At 33.8% G+C, this 21,530-nt stretch overlaps 1 protein-coding gene across 1 annotated transcript; it reads left to right on the plus strand.

The window, feature by feature from the left end:
- Positions 1–16,349: 16,349 nt before the first annotated feature.
- Positions 16,350–21,240, plus strand: LOC108469840 (endoglucanase 6-like). Its single transcript, XM_017770901.2, has 9 exons — positions 16,350–17,236; positions 17,369–17,581; positions 17,791–17,991; positions 18,902–18,991; positions 19,109–19,273; positions 19,357–19,641; positions 19,748–20,096; positions 20,207–20,281; positions 20,455–21,240. Exons 1-9 carry the CDS (start codon positions 17,027–17,029, stop codon positions 20,751–20,753), a joined length of 1,887 nt encoding a protein of 628 aa, XP_017626390.1. The 5' UTR covers positions 16,350–17,026; the 3' UTR covers positions 20,754–21,240.
- The last annotated feature ends 290 nt before the right edge of the window (positions 21,241–21,530 follow it).

The raw sequence follows: 21,530 nt of genomic DNA on the forward strand, positions 1-21,530 counted from the left end.
TTGTCATGGAATTAGAGCTTTAAATTGTTTATATTCTGATTTTATTGAAAGAATTGAATAGAAAGTGAATGTTTTAGGACCTAATTGTAAAGGAGTTTGAAGTTAGAGTTTTATGTGGAAATTTTGAATTTCAATAGTTATGAAATAACTTATAATGTCTAGAAAAAGTATTAATTGAGAAAATTATCTTAATTGAGGGGTTAATTGAGTAAGGACTGAATTGTATGAATTGTGAAATTTGGGGCAAAATGGAAATCAACATTTTGCAATAAAACTGTTTTGGGCAGCAGCAGTAGTTTAACTTTGAAAAATCACCAAAAATTGTAGAAATTTAATTAGAAGATGAATAAAATATGAAATTAAATCTTATTGAGTCTAGTTTCTTATAAAAGAAATTATGTAAGCAATTGAATTGTAAATCATGAGATACAATAACTTTTGTGAAACAAGGTCAGAATGATTTCGGGTTCCCCTATTCTGAATTTGGAAAATCATAAAAAATTGGATAAAAATAATTAGGGGCTTAAATTTGTATGTTTAGAATCCTGAATGAGTCTATTTTCAATAGAATCAAACGAAGACATCATTTGAATCCTTTATGAGAAAATAATTAATTTTTAGTGAAGAAGGGTCGGAACTGCCAGACAGCAGAATAGGGGAGAATTCAATGAATAAACTGTATTAATTGGCCCAACCAAAAATTATGAAATTTTTATAGTAAGAATACATATGAGTCTAGTTTCTAGGAAAATTTATTAATCTTAATTTGAAGTTCTGTAGCTCAAGATAAAAATAATTTAGTGACTATGACACGGATGGACAGCTTGAATATTCACATAAGTAGATAGTGAAAATTATGGATAATGTTACCTACAAGTGTGTTGTTTATACTAAGGATGTGGATGGAGAGGAGGAGGAGGAAAATATACATATATATATGAATGACTTGTGTATAAATTGATCACATGCCCGATTATAATTGATAAATGTTGAATTAGAAATGATATAATGTTTTATTTGGAATATTTATTATGAAATTATGATTATCGTTATAATACAAAAATCATACTTGTGAGTTTGTATAACTAAATTTTAGTGGCCATTTGTTAATTTTATGAATTTCATGATGTGTTTTTTCATATGAATTGATGATAACTTCGTGAATATTGTGTGAACCATACGATCTGACCACACAGCCTGTGACCCCTTGCAGCGTTGAAAAATTTTAAATATTTTCGAAAAATTTTCTGAGTTCTCGGTTAAGTCCCGATATCTATGTTCTGGGCCTCGATGGCTCACATAAGGGACACTATGATTAAATTTGATTGATTTCAGGTATGAATGTTATGTGAAGCGAAATTTTTGTTAAATGATCTGTAAATTTTGGTAATACTCCGAATCCCTATTCTGGCGACGGATTCGGGTTAAGGTTGTTACAGAATATGCCTTACATAGTTACCTCATAATAGAATGAATGGTAAGTTAAGTACCATGTTATGCGAACTTACTAAGCATTTTATGCTTACTTAGTTTTATTTCCCTGTTTTAGAGTAAATCGAAAGCTCATTAGATTGGAAGCTCGGCGGAGATCACTCAAACTATCCATCGACCCATGTTGGTATAGTATGGTAAATCAGTTATGGTTGTAATGGCATGTATAAGATATATTGGCCATATTGGCATGTAAATCCAAATGATGCTTGTAATCTAGCCATTGGAATGGCTATAAATGGTTTGTTTAAATATACTTGTAATGTTAAACTATGGTAACTACATATTTGTTAAGTAAAAGTAGTTGATCAAATCATGTTTAATACATGGATTGAACTAAGGTAAGATTGTAGACATGTATGCATGAAATGATATGCCGTGATGAATGATGGAATTTGCTTGATTTGAATGCTTGAAATGGTTGGTATTTGGATATGTGATTCAAGTTAAGGTCATGGGTATGATTTTGGGTGAGAAATGAAGTTAGGAATGGCTTTATTTTGTCCACACGGACAAACACACAAGTGTGTATCTAGACCGTATGTGACACACGGCCGGGTACATAGGTAAGTGGTTAGGCCGTATGTCCCTTGCACCTTAATTTTGAGAAACAGAATGCTCAGAATTGAGGATATGGGTAGAGACACGGGCATGTGTCTCAGCCGTGTGTGCTACATGGCCTAGAACACGGGCATGTGTCTTGGTCATGTGAAACCTGCACTTAAATTTGAAATGATTACTTAACCAAATAGCTTAGCACATGGCTGTGTGGCACGACCGTATGCATAAGTCAGAGAGTTACATGGGGTTGAACACGGCCTCCAGTACGGGCGTGTCTTAAGGTCACATGGGCGTGTGAGCCCTGCACCTTGGAAAAATTTTGTAATTTTGTGAAAAATTTTTAGAGGTCCCGATTAAGTCACGATTCAATTCTAAGACTCGTATTGGACCTCGAGGGTCCAATTAAGAGACGTTATGAATAATCTCGATTAATGAATAGTAACTTGCACTAATGAATTGAAAAATGTTCTGAATGTTTTGGTAAAGCTTTGAAACCCTATTCTGGCGACGGGTATGGGCTAGGGGTGTTACAAAAACAAGACAGGAACTCTTAACTTTGACTTTAACATCTTTTTGTCTCTCTCGAAAGATTGTTGAAACTTCCCTTTGTGATGCTTGATATTTAGCCTGCACTAAAAAACAAAGAAAAAGAGGGAATTGCAACACCAAAAATAGAAAAGGAAAAGGGTTTATGGTTTAAAGGATTTGGGGATTTTTGTTGAGAGGTTTAGAGAGGATTAAAAGATTTTAAAAGATTTTAAGAGTTAATAGAGGGTGTTTGTAGGTTTAAAAATGGGTTATTTAAGGTTAAAACCAGGGTAAAATATGGTTTGATTAGTCGAGTGGCGCGATAGGTTGGGTTGACCCTGCAGAACATTGTAGTGATGTCACGACACAGGGGCTCTGTGCCCATTTTCTTGAATCTATTTCTAGTGTTGCATCATGAACGTTCTGTGTTGTGACACAACACTTTTTCGGCCCCTCTTTTAAATTTTAAAGTGCTCGGAGCATACATATCCTACTTTTAAGCAATTTGAATAAAATTAAATCCTAATATAAATGAATCCTGATGTATTTCCCCCTACACTTTAAAGCATACATTACTCTTACTGTAAATTGATTAAGGCGCAAACAAGAAAACTTTCCTAATAAGGCCGAATCCTTGTTGTTGTATTAATATTGAGATTTATTTGCTCCAATTGGACAAAAAGTACCTTTAATAAAATACTATGACAAGAAATGTGAAATATGCAATGTAATATAAAGAAAGTAAATTAATAAATAAAATAAAATATATACTAAACTTAATAAAAGTAAAAAAATAAAATTTAAAATAAAAAATTGAAGTTCTTTAAAAACTGGGGCAATCCGTGTCGTCACCATAGAAGAACCTCCAGCTAGTTCTCGACACCTTGATTCGACATTTGTTTTCCTATCGATGTATATGAACCAACCACTTTGGTCGATTCCAATGATTTTACCTTATTTTTTACCAACGTGACATCTACATTGTGAGCCATTTAGTAACAAATCTGAGCCAACCTTAAATTATTTTCTGGGGTATTATTGCCACGAGCTTTCTCCTCTCCCTATTGCATGAGACTTTGGTTGCTTAAGCCTTACTGTCATTGTCGAATGAGAATGAATAGAACTCCTCGACCTCTTTAATTGGAACCTTTTCTGTTATGGCAAGAAAGTGTATTGGCTCTTCTACACTTTCATTCAATATTAGTTTAAGCTTCATGTTAGTGGTTAGTTTATTTTTCACTTCTACCTTTATAATTAAATACTGCTATGTCAACTAGATCAGAGACTATTTCAACTATGTTCAACTTATCCCTATGATCTTCAGTGACAGGCTCAGGTTGAATCTCATCGTGATCCCATCATGGTTATCGATAGTACCGGGGTTCTCATGATCCAATTTGTGAACATCAAACATGTCCTCTTTCTTTGGAGGCAGTGCTTCAAATATTTCTTGCATCATTTTCAACATTTGCGTAATCATATGTGACATGTTTGATAATACTTCAAAGTTGTCCGTCCTGATGGTTTCACATAAAGGCATCTCATACGAATCACATAGAGGCTTGTTTAAATGTTCAGACATATCATGATCCTCTTCAAGTGCCTCATACAACTTACTAGTGAACTCATATGGATATTCGACTATATCAATACCTTGTTCATTACTCCATTGGTACATTGAAACTTTGTTTTCGCGTTGGCTCAGCTCTATTATGAATAATTTTTTGTTTTCCATGATCTCTGATTCTTCACATACACTGTCATATATTTCATCATCAAAGACCAACTCCTCATTAAACCATATGTAATCAATTTCATCCATATTTAAATGATTTTGTTGGGTTAATCTCTATCGACCAGTGACAGACTAAACATGTGTTCCTCTTTCTAAGGCATATACTGATATCAGAAAAGAAAGAAGATAGTAAACGTAAATTAATAAAAATATGATAAAATAAAATTGTATCTATAATTTAAAAATTTCCTAACTATCCTATTAAACATAAAATTAAAATTAATCTACTAACATTGCCTCCCCGGCAATGACACCAACAACTTGACCGCCTCCGAACATATTAACGTCTAGAGTGTGAATACTGTACGGGTCAGGTTGTAATATAGTTTTTACAACGAAGTAGGTAAGTACTCCAAGAATTGTACCCAAGGGAGGGGAATTACTAAATTAATTCTGACTTAAACGCAAATAAATCTAATTAGTATTTTAAACAAATTATATTACAATAAAATATAAAAGAAAGATTTTTGGATTTATATAAAAAATAAAATAGAAATAACAAAAACCTAAATAAAAGAACTTCAGAAAACTAATTTATAGACTTAATCAATTTTAAGCATAGGTGATTAGCTCGCTTTAGTGTTCATAACTAATTCTTATTTTGATTTTCTACTCAATTAACTAGTCATTACCTTAGTAGGATCTCTCGATATTCCACTAAACTAATGACTTGAAAAAAACTACTTATCTCTCGACCTCACAGTCCAGACCAGTTTGGAGTTAAGGTGTTCACGGATAAGCCATACGAATTTTGGGTTAATTCCAACCTAAATGACTTTCTAGGGTCGTCAAACCTAAGGTTTAAGTTCTTCCTCTCCCAAATAGCTGATCCACTAAAAAAATCCTATATAATAATTAGTTAATCATACCTCTACTCGCTAATCTTCCATAAGAGGATTAGTTCCTCATGGATCTCATGAACACAATAAACTTAAATATAAGGATAAACATAAATAACAAATCAAGAGTAGAATTTAGAGAATCATGTTTGTATTAGATGAAGCGTAAAAAATCCACTAGCGTTTAATTACATTTACAAACCACATTATTTGAAGAACACAAAAAGAAAAGAACTAAAAATAAGCCTAATGCCTAAAAGAAAGAAAAACTAACAACTAAAATTACAAAGAAAACTTAAAGCATGGAAAAATCGTCATCCACAAGTGCTAAATAAGCCTATTTATAGAATTAAGATATTCGTCTTCCTGAACCTTAGATCAACTGATGTCCTCATGTTTAATTTCCATTGTATGAACCAAAATGCCATTGACTCGTACTTATTCCCGTATAGAACTGCTGTCGCAACACCTTAATCCCTGTATTGCAACATCAAAGTCAGTATGAATGGTTCAACAGTGGCTTTAGGCATGTGTTGCGACATCCCTTGGTTGTGTCACGACTTCAAAGGCAGTATAGCAATTCTAGCATTCTGTTCCCTATGTTTGACATCAAACGCCCCGTTTTACAAAACAACGAACAATATTGAGTTTCTACGCCCTTGAATGGTTTCCTGTACACTTACTAAGCACGTTAGCTCGCCTTTAGGCCTCATTCGGCCCCTAAGGTCAATAAAAGACTCAAAATGTACTTTTTATTGAATTTAAATTAAACTAAGAAAGCATAACTAAAGCATATTAAAATTTCTCGTATTCAAGCTCATCGAGTATGAAAACTAGTTTAATCTACTACACCAAATTATGACAGATCACCTACTGAATACCAAACCAACAATGATGCATTTGATGACCATCAGTGAGAGGAACCAGGCCAATTACTAAATTCTATCAAATATGTAATTTGGCAGTGTTAGAACCAGTTACCTTTAAAGAGGTAGCACAAGAACTTGAATAAAGAGATGTTGTGAAGGAAGAGATTAGTATGATCAACAAGAATGAGACTTGGGAGTTGTTAGATAGACCAGTTCATAAGAAATTCATTGGGATCAAATAGGTGTTCAGAACTAAAATGAATCCTGATGGTTCTATCAACAAGTACAAGGCTAGCTTGGTTATCAAGGGGTATAGTTAGCAATTTGGTGTTGATTTTACTAAGACCTTTGCTACTAAAGTCTACCAGATGTGTAATTTGGCAATGTTGGAAGTAGTTACTTTTGAAGAGGTAACACAAGAACTTGAATAGAGAGATGGTATGAAGGAAGATATTAGTTTGATCAACAAGAATAAGACTTGGGAGTTGGTAGATAGACAGATTCATAAGAAAGTCATTGGGGTCAAATAGGTGTTTAGAACCAAAATGAAACTTGATGGTTTTATCAACAAGTACAAGGCCAGATTGATTATCAAAGGGTATAGTCAGTAATTTATTGTGGATTTTACTAAGACCTTTTCCCCTGTAACAAGGTTAGATACCATAAGGCTGCTATTAACACTTGTAGCTCAAAAAGGTTGAAAAATACATCAAATGCATGTTTAATCAACTTTTTTGAATGGTTATCTGAAGAAAGAGATCTATGTAGATTAGCCTCAAGGATTTCTTATACCAGAATGTGAGTCAAAGGTATACAAACTAAAAAAGACATTGTATGGTCTAAAGCAAGCCCCCAAGGACATGGTATGAGAGAGTTGATAATCATCTAGTAGGTTTGGGACTCGAGAGAATTATCAGTGAACCTATAATGTATGTGAAGAAGGCTAGGAATGAAACACTTCTTATTGTATCTCTGCATATTGATGATCTGCTTGTGATTGGTAGCAATAATAAGCTGATTGATGATTTTAAAAGGCAGATGCAAGTAGTGTTTGAAATGTCAGATTTAGAAGAGATGACATAATTTTTTGGTATGGAAGTGATTCAAACTTATGAAGCAATTTTTATAAGCCAAAAGGCTTGCCATGAAAATTTTGAAAAGATATGGCATGGAAAATTGCAAGTTTGCCAATACTCTAATTGTTCAATAAGAGAAGTTCACCAGTAATAAAGATTTTGAAAGAGTGGATGAGACAAGCTATAGAAGCTTGGTTGGATGCCTGATTTACTTGATTGCATCTATGCCAGATATAATTTTTGCTATAAGTTTGTTGTTGAGGTACATGCACTGCAACAATATAATTGATTACAAAGTCGCCAAAAGAGTTTTGAGTTATGTAAAAGGAATATTGAGCTATAAAGTGAAGTTTACGAAGTCTGAAAAGCTTAAGTTACTTGCTACTCAAATAGTGATTGGGCGAGATCTACTAAGGACATGAAGAGTAACTCTAGTTATTTCTTCACTCTAGGGTCAGGTTTTTTTTGCTGGAGCTCAAGGAAGTAACGATCAATAGCACAACCCACAGTTGAAGCAGAGTATGTTGTAGCCGCTATAGTTGTCAACCAGGCCATTTGGTTAAGAAACTTGTTTATGGGTATTAAAACCACTAAATATAATTTCCTACGCTTTAACTTAATTAAATAGTAGTATAGAATAGTAGGGTCGATCCCACAGGGACTGAGATTCCTAATTTTCCTGTTTACACGACCAGATTTTTTAGTCTAAGTAGTTGTCATGCCCTCGACTTGTGTGTACAAAGCTGTAAAATAAATAAAAGGGGGTTTAGTTGATAAAGAAAATAAAATAAATAAAAATAATATAAAATAAAAATAGAATTTTGGTTGCAAAATAACTTAAGAAAATTAAATCAAATTGGTGAATCAAATATATTAATGCTTAGCCTCAGTCTTGGTACACTCCGAAATCGAATCGATCCTTGAAAAATGGATTTTCTCTTCCAAACAATAAGTTGGTTATAGCGATCAATGATGCCCCAATCACTAACTTTTCCTTGTGTAGTTGGTTCCGATACAACATGCAAACCAACCATTACCGATTATCTAACCACATAACATGAGTCCATAATTTAAGATCTCGACGGTCTTGTGATCTAGAAAATCCCAACTCAAATCAATGGCCTTAACCATGTGGGTCTTTTAAATTCGATTACTATCTCCCTTGATGGAATCCAACTAACTTTTTCCAATTGAACATGCCAACTTGTTCACGAGAATTCAAACTCGGCAGACGACCGTCTCATTTTCCCAACTATACGTCAATACAACTTCCACCCAACATACACTTTGAACTAAAATTGAATCAACTTTAAGGGACTATTATGACTATCCAATATACTGAAGAAATAGCGAATACCGTGTTGAAAGGTTTTTTTAATGCGGGTTCATATATCCAATTTATTTTTGAAATGATAACAGGGCTAAAGCTAAAAGAAAATTAGTTGAGCATGAAATTAATCATGCTCTGTTTATTTATGGGAAAGAATTTAATGGTAATGATGAAGGATGGGAAGGAGGAAGGACTTAAGGAGTAATTGAACCAAAAGTGTGAGAAATATGGAAAAGAAGATGAAATGGCAGATTGCTGACAAACGAAAAGAGAAATTTTTTTTTCAATTTCAGTGTGTTTTCCAAAACTACCATTCAAGGTATTCATATAGATTTCATATGCTAAATTTAGCCTAATTCATCTAACAACCAATAACATAGAATCAGATTTATATCATATTTTTTCTAAATCTAGCTTTTACAAAGTCAAATAAAAAATCTGATAAGCCATAAATTTCTCAAAATTTCAATTTGACCCCTTTTTATTGCTTGTGCTCTAATTTAGCTGATTTGCTTGTTAACTCAAATTTCGATACTCCAATTGTGCACCTGATAAAATTAAACAAAAATTACCAAAATTGAGTGGGTTAAACATACAAATTCGGCTTGTTATCAACTATTGAATGACTTGAACATAAACCAAGAGGAAGCAACAGAGATCAAGTGTGATAATCAATCTGCTGTTGTAATTTGCAAAGAATCCAGTATTCCATGGGAAAACAAAACATTTCAAAATTAATTATCACTTTAAGAGAGAAGTGGAACAACCAAATGAGGTAACACTGGTTTATTGTATTTCACAAGATCAGTTAGTTGATATACTAACAAAGCCTCTTGGAAAGATGAAATTTGAGAAGTTGAGGTATGATATTAGAGTTCGTAGCATGGAGGCCAATGAAGAGTGTTGCAAGATGACCAACCATGCATCGGCGAACATACATGGCAAACAGCACAAATGGAGAACACACATAGAGAAGAACACATGGAAAACAGTCCAGTTGGCGAACACATATGGCTGACAGTTCTGTCTCTAAGTCATATGGTAGATAGTTTGAGCATGAGAAGATTGGCGGACTCTCAATAGGCAAACTGTCATGCGAATAGTTTTTACACGACAAGCTTGGTGAATAGTTTAATTGCAAGCATATCTACAGACAGCCAAAGTGTGATCTAATTAGCGATAAGGTGAACTATAGGATGGAGTGCAAGCTGTCTTCCTAGAGCAGAAAATCGATGTTTTGGTTTAATATTTTGTTCAGTTCTTATATTAAGATACTTCGTTGAGAACAAACTAAGTTGGTAATGACTTGATGTGTTTAGGTGTTGGTTTCATAATCAGTTTATATACAAGTTAAGTTTTCCTATTTCTAATATGTTAACTGGATTAGTTGAGTTGTTTGGAAAACAAAAGATATATATTGTAACCTTTTGAAAAAAAATTTTAAGAGTGTTGAAAATCAGTTCATCTTGCTGGTTCATTGTCTCATTTTGCTTTCTCTCTTAGTCTTAAAGCACCAACAGAAAGTAATTATAATGATGATATGGATTGAAAGAGAATGTTGGGCTCAATAGAAATTAACCTCAACTTGGAGCTGTTAAAAAGAGGTTGATAAATCAATCATATTAGTACAAAGAAAGGATATTTAATGGAAAATCATTGAATAGTAACATTTGTTGTGACCATGTTAAAAAAAAAAAGAATTGTCTTTTTTCTTCTTTAAGAAGATTGAATTTTTAGATATTTATGAAATCTCTTTGGGACAACACAAATGATATTATTTCATAATTATATAAATTGTGCAGAAAATCCCGACCATATTATTGTGTTACAAAGTAGAATATATTTTAACCATAATTATTGTTTGATAAGCCATGAAAGGACATTATATCAATGTTAATAGTTAATTTTTTTTTAGAATTCGGTAAATTAGTAAAACTTGTTAAGAGGATTTGTCATGTTGATCCAAATTATTACTTTGATATTTAATTTTAAGCTCAAATCTTGAATATTTCTTGCTTTTATGATGAAAAACTGAAACTTGAGTTTTCTTTGAAAAACATTCATATGATGGTCAAGGGAGAAGTTAAAAATGTTGACAAGGGCTTGAGATATGTATATGAAATAAACATGTTTAAAGTAGACTTGCAATTCATATAGTCCGGGCCCATTTTTAATAAGGTATTTTAAAATTTGGAATAATTTTGACCATTAAAATTTAGAAAAATAAAATAATTTAAATGTTTAATTTGTATTAGATATTATAATTATTTAAGTTTATTTTTTACCTAATTAATGTTTAGATGCTCTTTATACTTAAATTTTGTAATTATTTAACTTTATTTTTATCAAATTAATATTTAGATACTACCTTGTATTTATTTACCAAATTAAACTAAAAATGTTAGTAAATAGATCATAAAAATATAAATTTTATAAAAAATTAAAAATACTTAAAAATTTTGGGATCAAACAAAAATTGCCTTTTAAGCATTAATTCTAAGATCAAAATAAAAATTAAAAAAAAAACCAAAAAGGGCTTAAATGAAGGGAAAAAAATATTTTGAATTAAAATATGACATATGGTAAGAGAGGCCTTAACTTAAGAAGAGATAATTAAATTACAAAAGTTTTGGTGAGAGTTCACCAATTAAAAGAGGACACATAACCTGTAAATATTTTCCTTAAATGCCTTTTTGAAGCTCAATCAAGGTAGACAACACCCATACTCTTCAACTTTCACCTTTGTCCTCGTCCTCTCGATCACCATGAATCTTCCCTACAACTCTCAACTAGAGGGAGAATTATCTCACCAATCTCTTACCTTTTTAATAATTCAATTTAATCTCTTGTAGCTTAATTATTAAATAAGAAAAATACATTTTTATCCCTCTTGAAAATTAAAATTAAAACTATTTTACTACAAAAATTTAACTTTGCTCTCAAATTTTTCAAATTTTATCTCAACATCGCATTAAACAATTTGTAGCTCCATCACTAATGTGATTAATGTGATGCCCTTAAATGTCATAAAAAATTGTTTTTAAGGCACTTTTACAATAAAAAAAATTAGAATGAAATAAATACAAAGCTTCGGTAAAGTGGTGAATTTAAACCCATAATAAATTTGAGAGAGAATTTATCGATAATTATAAAAGAAGGAACTTAAAATTGAATCTTTAATAAATTCGAAGATTAAAAAAAAATGATAGATGGGTAGATGAGGTAGAAAATCTTAGCAAGATCTTGCTCTTATTCCGTCCAAAAAAATGAATTGTCGGAGTGTGGATGAGATGTATAATTATATGTAAATGTTTCAATCACTTTTGGTTATAGCGTTAATCAAGCTCCCACTTTTGAATACAACAAGGAAGAAATTAAAAGCATAAGAAACAATATTGGTGGAAAACACTTGGAGTGTTTAGTGGAGTCATAAAAAACGTACAACACTTTTATCTCAACGGCTCCAAAGAATCTGGTACGCATTTGGAAGAATAAGGAAGGGGCGAAATAAATTAAAGGGGGAGTTTGTGCGGACCGCACCCGTAATTGCCTCGCATTTACCTTGACATCAATCTGCCCTGATTTGCGCTTTCCAACAGGCACACTCACCCTTTTCTTTTCTTTTCTTTTCTATATGTATTGGTATGAAAAAGAGTTCATGATATTCCGGTGCTTCCTTCTTCTTTCATGGTTCAACCACGACCTAATAAATTACTGGATAAATAAAACAATGTGTGGGGGTGGGGAAAAAGTTAACGCCCAAAATATCCTTCAAATCAGAACCTCTCAGCAGACTAGGGATAAGGGAAGGGAAGAACCCTTGGCATTAAAACTTTATCCACCCATCAATCTCAGTAGGAGACATGCATATATCACCTAAGATCTGCAAAGGACCACCTGTCCTTGGGAAAGGTTTATTTTGCACGTGCGAAAGTGTGTCAATCAATTTTGAACTCAAATCGTTCTTCTAATATGGACAGAGGAAGCTGCACATTTTCTCTTTTCATGTTCACAAGCCCGAGTTTGAACCCCCTAGGATAAATTATAAAGGCATTTTGTCCTCTAGCATACGTGTAGGGATCATATTCATAGGTGCCCTTGCCTAGTGGGTGTCCTATTTACTCTCACCTGTCAACACAATCACCATTATCTCCAAGGATTCTGCTTTGCGTTCATGCCTCAAGAGTAAATTAAAAAAAGAAGAAGCAAGTTTCATGTCTCACTGCTTTTTAGACATTCCTTGCTGCTTCAACTATTTCCTTGAGGTTTTCTCAATTACCTTCTGCTTTCCTGTTCAATAAGTTTATTTACAATTATTTTGTTAGCTTCATGCCCTCCCGTATAATTTCCTTATCCTATAAAATTCTAATACTGACCCTACTCCCTCCATTCTTCAGGCTTCTACGATTTAGTCCCGAATTTAAACCCTCCATTTGTTTGGTTTAAAAAATAAAATTGGAGGCAATACAGACCTACTAATTAAGTTTTGTTTTTACAAAAGCAGCCTAAAACCAAAAAAAAAAAAAAGAAATGTTACTTTTGTAAGTTTAAAGATCAAAATCAAATGACATTTTTTTAATCTTATCTTGTGAAGAATGATTTAGCAGCGGCTTTAGGAATTTATTAATCAAGCTACAGAAAAAAGATTTAATTGGAGGTTCCAAATTCCAAATATGATGAAAGAAAGAGACCCTGGCTGGGAGATATGAGACACATTTATCTCACACCACATGTCCTTAGCCCTCTCTTCTCACATATCCCTTTCCAGTTTACTTGTATAATTCTATATACCCCCCACCTCATTTTCTACTTTTATTGTAGCTTAAGGTAAATACTTATATGATTCTGTCAAATATTAAAACTATACATGAATTATGATTTATGGTTTAACGTGTAATTGTATACATGAGCTTTAATTTTGTATAATTTTATACATAATATTTTGATTTGATCTAATTCTTGTAAATTATTAACACAATTCTTGATATAATATCATTTTATGTTTATATATTGCATACATAAATAATTATATTTATCTAATGTAAAAATAAATTTATGTATTTATTTCTTTAAATGTGTATGATTAAATTAAAATTAAAGTTTCAATTATATATTTGAACCACAATTAGAGTTTCACGTGTATAATTCTACCAAACTAAAATTCATCTATACAATTGCAAATTAAATCAAAGTATGTATAATTTTGATATTTATCCTAAACTCTATCACGATAAGTGGTAAAAGTATTGTGAAGGCCCTTGTACTAGGAATCAAATTGCGTTTTGCTCTCTCTACTAAAAAATAGGCCAATTATTCTCTATACATTATATCAAAGAGCAAATTGGTACTTTCTGTTAAAAATTTAATTCGTTTATACTGTTAAAAACTAGTGTGATTGACAGAATAACCAAACAATGACACATGACATGCAGGGGCGTAGCCAGGGGGGCTGGCATGGACCCGCCCCCCCTAAAATGGAAAATTTTATTTTAGGCCCTTGAATTTTTTTAAAAATTTTAAATTAGTAAAGGTAAAATTACACTTTGGCCCCCTAAAATTATAAAAATTCAATTTAATCCTTTACAAGTTATAAAAATATAAACTATAAAAAATTAAAATTTCATCCGGCCCCCCTAAAAAAATTTTCTGGCTTCGCCCCTGATGACATGTCATATATACCTCATACTGACGTACATGGACCAAATTTTAACAGTAGAAATAGATAAAATTTTTAACAAAATGACTAAATTGTTCTTTGATCTATTATAGAATGATTAATTTACCCAGTTTTTTAGTAGAGAAGACAAAATGCAATTCAACTCCTACTACAGGAGATACTTTTACCAAAGATAAGTTGATATTCTTAATGACACCTAAATAAACATTTAAACTCTTAATGATGTTTAACTAGTATATTGAGTAACCTAAATCAATACTTCATTTAAAACAAAGAGTTTGTCAAAATTTGAGTGCATAACAATCTAACAAATTAGCTCTAATTGCCAGAAAAAAGAGACCAAATTGAAGTAAACTGTTTGTGGAATTGTATTAGTATAAGCTAACAATTTGTAGTCAAAGTATAACATATTTGAATAAAAGGAGTAACTAATTTAATTAGGCATCTCTTCCCTATTAGTTAGGAAAGCAAATTTGAATTCTGTGCTTGCGTTGCGCAACAATACTATCAAAAGATATTTTTGTAGGCCATAAAAGCAAAGTTGGTGGTACTGTTTCGGGCTGACTGTGTCCCATTCTTTACCAACAACAAAGCAAAGCAAGAGTTCCACTTATGGAAGATGGCCTATGCCTTCAATTTATAACCAACGTTACTGTTTTAACATGGATTTCGCCACGTCAAAGTGGGAACAAAATTGGTGGGTTGGGGGGGGGGGGGGGCAGGTGTACTTAGGGAGGCTGATCAAAAACTAACTCACCCGGACAGCCGGTGACTGCATTGCCTAGGTAGAACCATCAGAAGTCGTGATAGAACCGTCGTTAGCCGGTAATTGCGGAGGCTTGCCTCTTTGACTTACATACCGTACGTCTCCACTGTCCACATCTCTTGGTTTTTTAAAACCTTCTTATGATACTAAAATAAAAAACTCTTTTTTACTTTTTTGAAAGGGCAAAAGCAAAAGCAAGATGACAAAAATATTTTCGGCAACCCAAAAAAAAAAGAGAAAAAGGTTAATTTCCGGCGGAGACCGTTGATTGCTGTTGGGAATTAAGCGCTCTCTTTTTGACCTTGTAAATAAAATAGCCAAATGAAAATGGACATCTTGCACAGTTGATTTTACAAAGGATGCCATTGTTATTTTCTTGTCATATTGCCTACCTGATGCCGTCGGTGGACTCCTAATTTCAGAAAGAGAAAATAAAAATGGGGTTGTCGGGTTTGGAGAATCCTACTTACCATTATCAACAATTCCGGTTGATGCTGAGAAGTTCCCTCAATAATTAAAGCAATTATTCAAATTCCCTCTAATATTTAGATTTTAATTCTACATCCAATCGTCATAAAAACCTCAACCCCCCCTTTTCTTTAGCTGGACAAAATAATGGCTTTTAGTTGAGAATTTAGGGTTATATTCAACTCCCTTCATCAATAATATATAACATTTACATTTATCCATTAATAATGCATCTTTTTCTTTATGATTTTCACATCAGTTCATTCTCCAAAGATATGTAGATTTATGTGTGGTCAATAAATTATACCTTAAAATTTATTGTTTATGATAATAATTATAATTTTTTAAAATTTATATATATTATATATTATATGATTTTTTACATTTTAATCAATATAATATATATAATATTAAAAAATAAAAGAAACATGTGGTATATTCTAATAGCACCCCATGATAAATTAATATCTGGTCAATTATCATCAATAATAAGTCAATGCCTACCATGATCAATTAACATCGATCAATGGTCGATCATTATGACATTTTTTTCTTTGGGCAAAGTGGCCTAACAAATATTTTTAACCAACATTACAAAATAGATAAAATAAAATTAAAATAAATTTAAGTATAAAATTGAGAAAATAAATATATTTTAAGAGATTTAAGTTAATATTTAATACAATTCAAAAAGAAAAAGAAAAGAAAATGTTTAAAATAATTAGGGTTAGATATGTACTATAATGGGCCTAATCAAGCAGTGTGGCAGCATCTGTAAAAGATGATCCAGGGTTTGCAATTTTCCCATACCTAATACGACAGGAGACGCAAACGGACAGGTCGCAGACTGCAGAAGCCAGATGATTAATTTAAAATAAAAATAAAAATAAAAATAAAAATAAAAATAATTTGCATTAATTATGGGTGAACAAATTTCAAAACTTAAACCAAGTAGCCAAGTTTTGCAAAATCCAATTATGTCCACCATTTGTAACCCACAACAGGGTACCCTCTCACATGCTGTGCCCAACAGAGATTTAATGGAGCCGTAATAAACTTCATGCCTTAATTTCAGGGGCATTATTCCCAAGCTACAAACAATGTAAGTTTATTGGAGTGGAGAAGGCATAAAAAGAAATTTTATAGAAGAGTAAAAATCAGAAATTAATTTTTAATCATGTTTAGCAGCAGTTTCCCTGCCAAAAAGAACCATTAAATCCGCACCGACTCTACCCAGTAAAAGACTAAAAGCGCCAGGGACACCCACATGACTTTGTTCTTTCTCTTCCCCTCTCCTCCAATTATTATTAAAAACTACTTTCAATTCACAATTTTTAATCTCCCTTGCTCTTCCTTCCCTCCACTCCACAATATATAGAGGCTTCAGCTCCTCTTCCAATTCCCAATCCCACTGCTCTTTCTCTCTTCACTTTCATTTCTATCGCCTCTTTTAACTCATTACATTTTTTTACCTTTTTCTCTTACTAGACTGCATTTTTTGTGTTCGATTCCAAATGGGTTTCTCTTTTTAGTTTTATAAACTTGAAGGAAAACCCACTCTGCTGCAGAAAGAGATCTGTTTTTGTTTGAACTTGAAACTTGAATTGTGTCTTTTGATAAGTTTGAATGTACATGGAGAAGTTGATGAGGCTGATTGAAATGACTCCTTTACTTCTGCTACTTTTTCTTCCTTTTGTTTTTGCTGGACATGACTATAACCAAGCTCTGAGCAAGAGCATTCTGTTCTTTGAAGCTCAGAGATCTGGTTACCTTCCTCATAACCAGAGAGTTACGTGGAGAGCCAATTCCGGCTTGAATGACGGCAAGGCCAGTGGGGTAAGTTAAAGTTCCACTCTCAACTTGAATTTGTTTTCTCGGTCAAAACGTCACTTTTGTTCTTTGACATGCTTCATTTAGAATCGAAAATTATGGTATTGATGGTTGAAGTTGTTTTCACAAATTCTCAAGGTGGATCTGGTTGGAGGGTACTACGATGCAGGGGACAATGTGAAGTTCGGACTGCCCATGGCATTCACCATAACAATGATGTCCTGGAGTATTATAGAGTACGGGAAACAAATTGGTGCAAATGGAGAGCTCGGCCATGCGATGGAAGCAATCAAGTGGGGCACTGACTACCTCATTAAAGCTCATCCCGAACCTTATGTCCTTTATGGAGAGGTACTCTTCCCGACCTGCTTCCCTCCTCGTGTTTCTTGCCATTCTTAACACTCCATTATTTTGTCACTAATATGTCCAAATCCCTTTTTCAAATCTCAAACTTGATAGCAACACTTGGCTACTAATAAAATATTAGTTTGAATTTAATACTTCTAAAACTCAAAAGGACTCAATTAAAAAATAATTAATTTTGGTGAGATCCATTTTAGGTGGGCGACGGTAACAGTGACCACTACTGTTGGCAAAGACCAGAGGACATGACCACCGACCGTCATGCTTACAAGATAGACCCAAGCAATCCGGGGTCGGATCTGGCAGGTGAAACTGCCGCCGCCATGGCTGCCGCCTCAATCGTCTTCCGCCGTTCCAACCCTGCATATTCCACCGAGCTTCTTCGCCATGCCTACCAGGTATACATTTACGCAGTCTGTGTCTTCTCGCGTTGCTGGGACCATTGTACCTGCCGGTGCATGTTAGCTTACACTCTCAACCTTTTTTATCATAAGGTGATAGGAAAAAACGGTTGTTATTACGCAATCTTTTGTCGGCCTCAATTTCGCAACTTGGCGGGCCCAACCCTAGTTTTCATTTAATAAAAACAACCACCTCTGTTTACTTCTTTCTTCTAAAAAAATACTACCACTGTTTTGAGCCAGGAAAAATAAAAACCATTTAACCGTTGTAGTAGCTACTTTTTGGGTGAAACGGTGTCGTTCGTGAGATTCTTGTTAATGGTTTAAAATTGATCATGGGTAGAAGAGGTGGGTATAGTTAAATTCTATATCGCCCCATAATTGGCATGTTTGTTCCATCACCTGCCTCTTATAATTTTAAAAATCATTATCATTTTTATAAATTTGGCTTCAATTAAATTTTTAATTTTTTTATCTTTTAAAATCAAGTAAATATTTATTATTTTCTATATTAAGCTTTTAAAAATTTATAAAAATAAAATGATAATTTTTTATAATGGAACGGATTGACCCCAGTGGATTGATGTCCTAATTTTATGACTCCTGGTGATGAGAACGCTTGACTTTGCTTTTGCCCCATCCATCACGGGTAATTAATCTTTTATGACCGTACAGATCTCTCGTACAAGCAGATCTTAACCGTTCATTTGTACCCCAAAATGGTCGCAATGAGTCATTTCGTTTCTCACGTGCCAACAATGTCGGTGCTCCTCCTGTTTAACTTACATCCCCAAATTACCCTTGCCTCTTTCCTCAAATTGCTTCACCTATCCTATCCATACTCTTAAACAAAAATTTCAGTAGGTTTTACAATATAATTAATTTTAAATTTTGTTTTTGTTTTCAGCTATTCGAATTTGCTGATAAATACAGAGGTAAATACGACAGCAGCATCACAGTTGCCCAAAAATACTACCGATCCATCAGTGGCTACAATGTAAGCTTTTCTAAATTTTCTCAAAGCAATCAATTTGAGCAATTTATAGTTTTAATGGCAGAAAATAGCATGTTTACTGGTACGGTTTATTAATTAAGTTGGAATGTTATCGTGTAGGACGAGTTGTTGTGGGCCGCTGCATGGCTGTACCAAGCTAGTAACAATGAGTACTACTTGAACTATCTTGGCAAAAATGGTGATTCTATGGGTGGAACCGGTTGGGCCATGACTGAGTTCGGTTGGGACGTCAAGTACGCTGGGGTTCAGACCCTTGTCGCCAAGGTATTATTTCAATATCTGAATCTAGTACTTATTGGTTTCTTCAAGCTGCAAAATTTAACCTAGTAGTTTTCGTTTCCCTGTAGTTCTTAATGCAAGGCAAAGCTGGACTCCATGCACCGGTGTTTGAGAGGTACCACCAAAAGGCAGAGTACTTCATGTGCTCATTGATCGGGAAGGGTGGCCGTAATATTCAAAAGACTCCCGGGGGTTTGATTTTCCGACAGAGGTGGAATAATATGCAGTTCGTGACTAGTGCTTCGTTCTTGGCCACCGTGTACTCTGACTATCTCGCTTCCTCTAGGGGAAGCTTGAAGTGTGCTGCTGGCAATGTTGCACCATCCGAGCTTCTTTCTTTTGCAAAATCTCAGGTGATCACTCTTCTCTTCATGTATTCAAGTATTATTGAATGGTGACCACTGACAAATTCAACCTTTATAACAAAATTTCTGATGTTTTGCAATGTTGAATTATCAGGTGGATTACATTCTTGGAGACAATCCAAGAGCAACAAGTTACATGGTTGGTTATGGGAACAATTTCCCACGACAAGTTCACCACCGAGCTTCTTCAATTGTTTCGTTCAAGGTTGACCCTAAATTCGTTGCGTGCCGACAAGGCTATGCCACTTGGTATTCAAGGAAAGCAAGTGATCCTAATGTCCTCACCGGTGCTATTGTCGGAGGACCTGATGCCTATGATAACTTTGCCGATGAAAGGGACAATTATGAGCAAACAGAGCCTGCTACCTACAACAATGCTCCTCTTCTTGGCATATTGGCTAGGCTTGGTGGTGGTCATGGCGGTTATAATCAGCTCCTTCCTGGTATGTAAAAGCATATATCTCCCTGTTGAAGTTATACGGTTACAACTTTTTATTCTAACTCTCGCTAATTCCATCAATCATGATGATCATGACATTGGCTTTTCATGCAGTGGTTGTCCCAGCTCCTAATCCTGTTGTTGCCAAACCAAAGCCGGCGCCAAAACCCAAATTCACTCCAACCCCTGGTATATTCTTTGCTTCTCTTTTAAATGATTTCCCCATAAACATTGTTGGACCTACTCTTAGGAATTAGGACACAATCTGCTATTGATGAAGGAACATTTGGTTCTGTTTCTCATTATAGTAGCTATTAAATTTCAAGATCTGATAGTGGGGGAATTTTTTGTTTATTTGGCAGCTACATCGTCTAATCCAATTACCATAGAGCAGAAGATGACAACTTCCTGGAATGCCAAGGGAAAAACCTACTACAGGTATTCCACAATAGTGACCAACAAGTCTTACAAGACACTGAAGGATCTCAAGCTTTCTATATCAAAGCTTTATGGTCCTCTATGGGGTCTCTCCAAGTCTGGCAATTCTTATGGTTTCCCAACATGGCTCAACTCTCTACCTGCTGGAAAGAGTATTGAGTTTGTATACATCCATTCTACTTCTCCTGCTGATGTCTCGGTTTCAAGCTACAATTTGGCTTAAGAATGAAAGGACCAACAACAATGCTATAGCAGAGTTAAAAAATCCACTCTGTTTCCTGGGTTATTGTGGTGCTTAGAGTTGTGCAGTATACCGAATACCTATCAAAAAAAAAAGGGTTTTCTTTCTCTTGTTTGGGGATATCCAACTTTACTTGTTGATTGTGGTTGTAGGTGATATATTAGGTATAAAAAACAATGAAGATAGGAGGAGAAAGGAGTGAAGAGACAAATTTAAAAGAAGAGCTCATCCTCATTCCCCTCTACTTCATTAGTTTTTATATATAATATTATAGTAGGTAGAATAGAAGACATGAAAAAGAGCGAGAATTGAGAAGTTAAACAAATGGCTTCTCAATAGATTGAAAAGGAGTGTTTTTTATTTGTGCTTCAGAGCACCAAATGTCTGTTTTTTCCCTTTTAAGTGTTATGCTGTAATCAAAGCTTTGCAGCATTTTATAATTTCCATATAAATACAGTTTGCACAACAATGTGTTTTGTCCAAGATTGAACTATTTTCATGGAAGTTCAGTGTTACCGCATTGGAACTTTCCTCTAGTATGACGGTATTCTAAAAGACGTGCTTTTGCATTTTGTTCAGTTGCATCCGAGAAGTAGATTGGGAATCCAATTTCCAACTTTTATATATACAAAGCAACTTCCTAGAATTACTTTTTCAGAAAACACAAAAATTAACGGCAGAGAAGCATGGGTTTAGAATTTTTGAGCGGTTCCTATTCTTATATTTTGGATAACAAAATAAACCCAATGTAGCCCAACA

This window comes from Gossypium arboreum, chromosome 8 (assembly GCF_025698485.1).
Source record: "Gossypium arboreum isolate Shixiya-1 chromosome 8, ASM2569848v2, whole genome shotgun sequence".
Taxonomy (NCBI): domain Eukaryota; kingdom Viridiplantae; phylum Streptophyta; class Magnoliopsida; order Malvales; family Malvaceae; genus Gossypium; species Gossypium arboreum.